Source organism: Salvelinus sp. IW2-2015, linkage group LG16 (genome assembly GCF_002910315.2).
Source record: "Salvelinus sp. IW2-2015 linkage group LG16, ASM291031v2, whole genome shotgun sequence".
In the NCBI taxonomy this organism is placed as follows: Eukaryota; Metazoa; Chordata; class Actinopteri; order Salmoniformes; family Salmonidae; genus Salvelinus; species Salvelinus sp. IW2-2015.
Window position 1 is genome coordinate 28,468,421 of NC_036856.1, and position 9,224 is coordinate 28,477,644.

A 9,224-nucleotide genomic window follows, 5' to 3' on the forward strand; every position below is an offset into this window, starting at 1 on the left:
GTGCATTTAGAGGACAGGTTGGTCAGGATGATATCTATGAGGGTGCCCGAGTTTACGGATTTGGGGTTGTGCCTGGTAGGTTCCATGATAATTTGGGTGAGATTGAGCGCATCTAGCTTAGATTGTAGGACGGCCGAGGTGTTAAGCATGTCCCAGTTTAGGTCACCTAACATTACAAACTGAAGATAAATGGGGGGCAATTCATTCACATATGGTGTCCAGAGTGCAGCTGGGGTCTGAGGGGGGTCTGTAACAAGCGGCAACAGTGAGAGACTTATTTCTGGAAAGGTGTATTTTTMAAAGTAGAAGCTCGAACTGTTTGGGCACAGACCTGGATAGCATAACAGAACTCTGCAGGCTCTCTGCAGTAGATTGCAACTCCACCCCCTTTGGCAGTTCTGTCTTGGCGGAAAATGTATACACATATATAAAGGCATTTTTCAGCTATGATTTTACCACTCAGAATCCAGAATGGATATGACAATGGGGCCAGCACAGGATGTAATACACCCTTACAACAATCTACTTTTTGTTCTTCTTGACTTGTTATCTGGTAAACTGCTACTATGTGTCAAGAAAAGAGCCCCAATTAGGGGTTAGTGTACTCCAGTAAAAAAGGGCTGGTTTAGATTAAAAACTATTGCCCTGTGTCCCCGTTCATAGGGGCATGAGAGACTAGTCAGTGGTAGAATTGAGTTGGCACTTTATTGGCCCAAACACCCATAGACCCACAAGGTTGAGGTTACTCATGGACAGTAATTAGAAATACATTTTTTTTGCATTGATGCATTGTGTCTTCTAACTGTCCAAGAATAGGATCCAAAGTGTTAGGAAGTATTTGTTCCCATAAATACAAAGGAGGATGTCTCTCCTCATACCTCTGGCACTTTAGTCAGACTGCCAGACTGTGCACCACAGAGCCAATCAGGAGAGAATACATACAGGTCAATGGTGCCAATTGAAAGTCAAGGGGTGTGTCTGTGCCTTTTGGATTACTCTCTCTTTACAGAGAACCCCTGTGGTTCAAGTCAAGAGCTACCCTTCCCCTTTCAGTCTGCTCTGCGCATGTCTGAAAGTGACAGAGGCAGCAGCCAAGAGAGTTTTTCACAGTATGTCATAAAAAAGTATTACACTTATGAATGTATGTTAAATGCTAATATGTATTAGATCCAGTACAGGAATAACTAAGACCTGAATTTGAATGCAGCGTGTTCCGATTCCTCCTTCTCTTTCTGTTGTCGTGGAAAATTGCAAGATTATGTTATAATGCTTGTATTGCATTATAATGGTTGTTTTATTCGACAGAATAGAGTATTCTGTTAACTATTGCGTGTGTGGTCCACTGAGGATGGGCCTCTATGAGATAGCACTGACAGAGGAGATTTACGATGTCTTTGGGTGATAAAACCTAAAGAGCATGAAGTAATGTTTGTGTGCTATGAAGTACCAGGAATGAGATTAGAACCTCGTCTTAGGGACCAAACTGAACGATAATTTATAGCGAATGCTATCTGGCTATGGGATACTCCTCTCTATGTTATGCAAACTGCGTTCTAATACTCAACGTAGAAGGATTTGTCTTAATGTACAGTATATGAAAGTGATGCTAATAAAAGGATTCTTTCACGTTATCAAGCTCACAGTGACTTACAAATCACTGCCTATTACTGTGATTAAAAAGAGCATATGAAACAGTGTTTTTCATGAGGCCTACCTGTGTGCCTTCCTTTAAGCACCTCTGTTTGAACACCTCTCCTGTCCTTGATCCATTCCACATACAGCCATTTGCAGATCTTTTCAGTGTCCATGTGAAAGATAGTTATTGCGAGGATGGAACATTTGTTGACTTATACGTTTAAAAAAAAAAACACCCATGTAAAATGAAGGCCTGCAAAGCTTACATATTTAAGTCTAATAGCATGAGATGAAAGTAGACAAACATCAGTGTGCAATATGAAGGTCAGTCAGTGGACATTCTGAACCTTGTTTGAGGTCAGTAGGTCACATGACCAATGAGCTATTGAAATTCTAAATTTTGAAAAATTCATGGAAAACCATGTGAGATGAAAATGGACAAACTAAAGGGTGTGCAATATAGAAGGGTATAGTCAGTGGACATACGGAACCTTGTTTGACGTCATTAGGTCACACGACCTAGGAGCTTTTGAAACTTTACATTTAGAAAAATTCATGTAAAATCTTGTGAGATGAAAATTGACAAACTAAAGGGTGTGCAATATAGAAGAGTAGTCAGTGGACATTCTGAACCTTGTTTGACGTAAGTATGTCACATGATCAAGGAGCTATTGAAATTTGAATGTAAAAGAAAGTTTGTACTTTGTTCACGSTCCCTAACTATTTCAACTTGGAATACAAGACGCTGCTCACATTTCCACATGTTTWTTAGCTTTGGAAAGCAAATTAATGTCTAAATAGTGAAAATAAGACCTGTGCAATGTTGTGCGCAATTTTTCCAACATCATGACACTTATTTGGAGTCTCTGGCTCAAGTGGTTTGAAAGCTATTGAGGTTTGAAAGCGCGAATATCCGTCGAATATCGAACTTGAAACTGTCTTAACCTCGGTTATTCTAACGAGCCCAACACGTAAATCGGCTAGTCCCCGCCCTGACCGCGTCAGTCAGTCAGTCAGTAGGCTACAGTCTTTGTGCATCACGAACAGACAGGAACATTGAACTAGCTTKCAGTCAGAAATAACGGAAAGCTGAGGACCACACCAGATCCACAAGGACATGATTGCCGCTGCTGCCCTAAAAAACACCCATCGACAAACCGCTATAGAATCTAGGCTGTCAGACAGATATCACTAGGGTAAGGCACATTTTGTTATTGTATTCTTACATGATTGATGATGAATGTACATGTTATTTTCATAGCGCATATTTCGTTACATTGTATTTGGGTTTAACTGTAAATTAGCCTACACATTGTTGCCATGTTTGCATAGCAATATAAATATACATTTTAACTTTGGCCTGTCTATAGCCCATGTAACCCGAGCCTCCTGCACTAGCTGACACTGCCTCTGAATAATGCTAATATTGAGTTAGGCATATGCCATGTACTGTATCTCAATTAGATTTAAACCCACACATAGGCTTTATTATTTTGTTTAAAGGCTAGAAATATGAAACGTGGTGGGAATTTCTCAAGTTTGGATAATGATATCACCTATTCCCTCATCCCCTCTTCCCAAAAAGGAAAGAAGATGAAAAATGTTTCTTAAATATTATTCTCCATATGAATAACTGGTTAGCAGTATGAGTGCCTATTTATGGAAGGCAGAGAATTCACACCATAGATTAGCCATATACTGTATACCCTAATACTAAACCCTTGAGTTTGTCAGTACCCTGTGGAGAGGGAATGGTTTATGTTTTATACATTTTTGGGGGGAGGGGGGTCATATTTATCTTAATCTTATCTAGAGATGCAATGTTGTTACCTTCTATTATGTGGTTTGAAGGTGAACTAAGAGAAGTTGGCTCTAAGGTTAGCCGATAGGCTCCGCATTTTGCAGTATGTAGTTGAAAAGTACTGGTAGTATATGATATTTGGGATTTTCATTGTACAAGTTATTAAAAGATGTCCCAAGTCACTTACATAAGTCTGACGTTATTGTTATCATTTAACACCTATTGTTACAATCCCCCCCTATTCTCTCAAAGTGATCCTGGAGTCTAATATTTTCTACATAGTTTTTCCATGGTCCTCCTAACTAATAAACCCATCTTGGACAGGATGTGTTATCCTTGGGACTGACTGGGGACTGGGTGTGATCTATCCAGACATCCATGTCTGTCCCAAATGGAACCCTATTCCCTATATATTGTATCCCGAGAGCACTCTGGTCAAAAGTAGTGCACTATATAGGGTATAGGGTGCCATTTGGGACACAGTCATAGTCTGTTTTGGGCAGGCCCAATAAGTCAGTGTTGGAGATTTGCAGAGTTTCCTGTCAGGAAGAGCCAGGCAAAGGATAAAACGCAGGCGGCCCAGACATCCAGGCCAGCTCACTGAGTTGACAAAGCAAACAACTTATCTAGGCTAGGGAGGAATAATTTTCAAAAAATTATCAAAGGCTATGTACAGTTTTTCCCACTGTAGTTGATTGGAGTTAAACCGATACAGATTGTTTACTAATGCCTTATACCCATTGGAACTTCATATACATTTGTATTATACAATATACACTGAGGATACAAAACATTAAGAACACCTGCTCTTTCCATGACATTGACTGACCAGGTGAAAGCTATGATCCCTTATTGATGTCACTTGTTAAATCCACTTMAATCAGTGTAGACCAGGTATTCCCAAACTGGGGTACAATGCCATCGGGGGAACACCAAATAAAAATGTGATTCACATTTTTTTTTAAACATTTTCAAACAGTACATTTATATTTTCCACCGGGGCTATACATTTGGGTGAGTGTTCAGCTAAATAACAACACAATGACAAATTGTAATGAATAYTCAGGGAGAAAAATGTGTAGATTCACRCGCAGAGCGCGGCAGGTGTTAATTTCACCTTCGCAGAAGGCAGGAATTGTGGTTACAGGTAGGCAATGATCATACACAGGTAGGCAAACAGGCAGGTGAATCAAAACTAGTACTAGTTCTCATTAACCTGTGGTGAGTTATTCACAATTTTTGATGAACATATAAGGTTTAAGATGGCTAAATAAAGAGCAAATTATTGATTATTATATTATTATTTGTGCCCTGGTCCTATAAGAGCTCTTTGTCACTTCCCACAAGCCGGGTTGTGAGAAAAACTCACACTGATTCTTATGTTTAATAGATGTATCRTAGAGTGTGTGTATGGCAGACTTACAATGATGACAAAAAAAMMAACATTTGAGAGTGCGCTGACCCCGGTGCTAGAGGGGGTACGCAGTTGGAGGTTGAATGTTTGAAGGGGTATAGGACTATAAAAAGTTTGGGAACCACTGGTGTAGATGAAGGGGAGGAGACAGGTTAAATAAGGAGTTTTAAGCTTTGAGACAATTGAGTCATGGACTGTGTTTGTGTGGCATTCAGAGGACATCCAGTCATCTTGATACAACTGTGGGAAGCATTGGTGTCAACATGGGCCAGCATCCCTGTGGAATGCTTTCGACACCTTGTAGAGTCCATGCCCCAACAAATTGAGGCTGTTCTGATTGTAAAAGGGGGGCAACTAAATATTAGGAAGGTGTTCCTAATGTTTGGTATACTCAGTATACATTTGCAATAATACAAGTTAAGTGTCATGTTAAAAATAATTGTATTGAACCTGAACTGTCTTCCATCCTTCATGTCGAGTTACATATACATGCATTATTTCCATATCTCAGGAACTCCTCAAGGAAACAATGTGTTCAATTGTATGAAGGACAATAGAGATGAAACTATAGGTCTAGTTTCCACAGTAAAATCAGTATATCTGTGACTTTGAGACAAAGTTTTAGGCTTTCCGACTCTGGTTAAAGATGGTTGTTTGTTTCTAGCACAGCGGTCTATCTAAACAGTGCAGCTGTGTTATTAAAAGTCTCACATATTTAGCTGTAGCTCTCTTGAGATATGTTTTGATAGACTATACACTTGTGTGGTTGTTTAGTGCTGAAGACTGTATATACATGAATTTAGAACAAAATGAAAACCATCGACAAACAAACACAGTCAAGTATATCTAACTTCTAGAATATGATACATCTATGAATTATTTAGTTGTGTCCTTATACATACTTATACACATACATATATTTATACGTAAGTAGCCTATATACATACTTATATCATGTAAATGTGACATTTTACAGAGTAACCTATACATGCCATCTAATGTAAATGCTTCCCACTGGGCACAGACGTCAGTTCAACGTCTAGTTTTGTTTTACATTTGATTCAGTTGTCAACTAACGTGAAGTCAAAATGAAATCAACAAAAAATGTTAACCATCTTATTAGGGTTGGGTGAAAGTTGGGTGAAAGTTGGGTGAAAAAAAGACAAAAATTCCTGATAATTCATTACCTTCATGATTTTTTGTAAATGTAATCAGTTTTGATTTAACCAGTTTGTGCCCAGTGGGTTACTATTCTGGTTGTATTGTTTAACATTTTTATTAATGTGCAAACAGAGTAGAATCATACTCATGCTTTGAGAAATAACTTTCCAAAATAAGAGATTATCATAGGAAAAACATATGACATCCTTTTGTCTTAATGTTGAAGAATGTTCCTCTGACTCAGATGTTGTTGATGAGTGAGAGAGAGAGAGAGAGAGAGAGAGAGAGAGAGAGAGAGAGAGAGAGAGAGAGAGACGCTTGTAAGGCCTTGATGATGCTACTAGCATGGCTCTATATATTATGTTATGATTCAGTTATCCATCCTAACAGGCAGATTGTTTAGTGTATGTCAGCTATGAAATTTTGATCTAGACCAACTGCCAAAATCATGCCTCGGTTTATTGTTGTACAGTCAAATCATTAACAGTATCACCAGTACGAATTGACACACATGTTCATGTACGGAGGTATAGGTGCAACATGGTTTCTTTTCATGTTTAACAGCATGACAGGAAGCAGAGTTTAATTCACCCAAACCCCACACATAAAGGAAACCTTATTATTCACAGTTCCAGCTAAATGTATTTGAATGTTAAACAAAAATGGCCATATTGGGGCCTGCTGTATTTTGGCAGCTATTTTGTTTGACAAACAAGAGACCGACTGGTTATACGGAAGGTGATGCTTACCGTTATGGATATGTTTCTGGAGTGTGATTGGGTTGTCAGTGTGAGTGTAGCCCTAATTAGTTCCAAGTATTGTCTTGTGAAGGCTAGCTACATTTCCCCCTACAATTCCCCCTGCGTGTTCAACTAGTCTGGAAGCTGGCCATGTTGAACATATACATTTAAATGGAGCTTCCAGGCTTTTTTTTCAACCAAAAGGCAGCCCTGCCACTTGGTTTGATAAAAAGCTAATGGATAGAGATGGAGAAATTAAAAAATTGAGCTTTGATTGTAAAGATTGGCACATAAAAGGACTAAATATATTTTGAAGCTATATATTGTTTATAAATACATTGTTTGCAAACAATCCCTAAATCTCTGTCTCAGCAGGAGCCATGATTCCTGTGACGGAGTTCCGGCAGTTCTCAGAGCAGGAGCCAGCATTCCGGGTTCTGAAGCCCTGGTGGGATGTGTTCACAGACTACCTCTCTGTGGTCATGCTAATGATCGGAGTGTTCGGATGCACCCTACAGGTTAGTGCACAGACTACCTCTCTGTCATCATGCTCATGATCTGAGTGTTCGGATGCACAGTACAAGGTCAGTATCTTCAAACCGCACAATATCTGCTTTCCCTGCCTCAGAGTGTCCAAAAGGCCTGACTATCTAATGAACAAGGTGCATACACATTATAACTTTATCTTGTAGCATAGTCCTATACCTAGTGGGGCAAAAGTGGTTGAATTGATGACATAATGAGAAATATGTTGTAGTTCACACAGTATGCCTTGTGTGCTGTGTCGTTAGGATGTTATAGCAGATATTAGCCTTTAAAGTAACTTGCTAATTCACTGCTCTGTAGATCTACTGTGTCCTGTCCTGTAGTCACAAACAGCCCAGTGTTGGGTTCATGTAAGCTGCACAGTATAGCGGGAGTTTACCAACGGAAAGGGGAAGACATTCCTGCACTCCACACATACACACATACACACACTCACACAGACACTGCGCACCAAAAATGTCTCCCCCGCCTGCCCACCACGTCTTCATAAACACATGGGCTTCATCCGAAATGGTACCCTATTCCCTATATACGTAGTACACTTCTTTTGTCCAGAGCCATCTGGAACACAGCCATGATTCCAGCGACCAGTGGCCTGTCACTTCCCTTCCCCTCACCACTCTGACCAGCTGCAGAGAGAGAGGGTGGAGCCCTCCCTTACGAAAAAAAACATGAATTTCACATGATCACATGTGAAGTGTTCCACAATCACATTTTGATCTGTTCACATGTGATTTTATGTGAAGTTAATGTTATAACATGTGACAACATGTGAAGCAAAATGTGATAATGAATCTACATGAAACTACTCGTGAATGTAAGGGCTGTGCTCTTCATCTCTCTGGACGAGGGAGGAGAGAATGATATCAGCAAAACGAGCATTCGGAAGTAAGCATCTTTCTTTGACTAATGAGATGCAGCACACAAAAACACTTTAAATATACAAAACAGAAAACGACGTTGACTGAAACTGAAAAAACTCTACATAAACTAACGTAAACTACGAAGACAGACGACATCAATACGACAGCCAAACAGTCCCTATGGTACATACATACACGAACAGGAGACAATACCAAACCCCAAACAGTAGAAACCCTCTAAATATTGACTCTTAATGAGAGAGAAGCAAAACCTGCCTCTATTAAGACATACAGGCAACACAACATAACTAGAAAGATAAATAGACTGCCACACCATGCCCTGACCTAAACACATACAAAAACACCTAAAAGGTCAGGACGTTAAGTGAAATCATGTTTTTCCACGTGAAATTGTAAGGATTAACCCGAGCCGCTACCTTCTCCTCTATAAACCCCTGTAGATTATAAGTAATTATTTTTTAGAAAAGCCCAAAACACCATTGACAGGAACTTGTTTATTGGGGTGAGAATATCCCGTGTTGTCCCTTGAACCAAGGGAAGGATCACTACAAAAATAATGACTATTTTGAAAAACTGCTTTCACAGTTTGTAAATAGTGGGTGATTTCCAAACACGACCCATCTGACGACCCTCATTAGTTTACATTGGTAGTTTACATGGTAAACTAAACCGCAACCTAGTCAAAGCAGACAGCACTGTCCCTAATTAATACATTTCCTGGCATTATGGGACTGTTTGTCTCAGTTTACAGTAGTGGAGGTAAACACTGGCTCTGCCAAAGGGACATTTTTAGCTTTACACACACAAGTGTAGCTACCTCATGTAGATGGACGGTAAGGGGAGGGTGAGAGAGAGTGAGAAGAGAGGAGAGAGGAGAGAAAAGAGAGAGGACAGAGAGAGAGAGACAGAGGAGGGAGAGAAAGTAAAAGAAGAGGAAGATAAGAGTGAGACAGAGAGTGAGAAAGAGAAGTGTGTGTGTGTGTGTGTGTGTGTGTGTGTGTGTGGTGTGTGTGTGTGTGTGTGTTGTGTGGTGTTGTGGTGTT

The 9,224-nt window shown here is 39.8% G+C and overlaps 1 protein-coding gene across 3 annotated transcripts in view; it reads left to right on the forward strand.

The window, feature by feature from the left end:
• The first annotated feature begins 2,574 nt into the window (after nucleotides 1–2,574).
• LOC111975341 (volume-regulated anion channel subunit LRRC8C-like) overlaps nucleotides 2,575–9,224 on the forward strand; it is a 24,329-nt gene continuing 17,679 nt past the window's right edge. For 2 of the 3 annotated variants that reach the window (XM_024003569.3, XM_024003571.3), the window contains exons 1-2: nucleotides 2,576–2,831; nucleotides 7,124–7,269. In XM_024003569.3, coding sequence (XP_023859337.1) covers nucleotides 7,132–7,269 — 138 coding nt within the window. In that variant the 5' untranslated portion in view covers nucleotides 2,576–2,831; nucleotides 7,124–7,131. Of the gene's footprint in view, nucleotides 2,832–7,123; nucleotides 7,270–9,224 lie in introns of all 3 variants that reach the window. The other variant, XM_024003570.3, reaches the window with a different exon arrangement.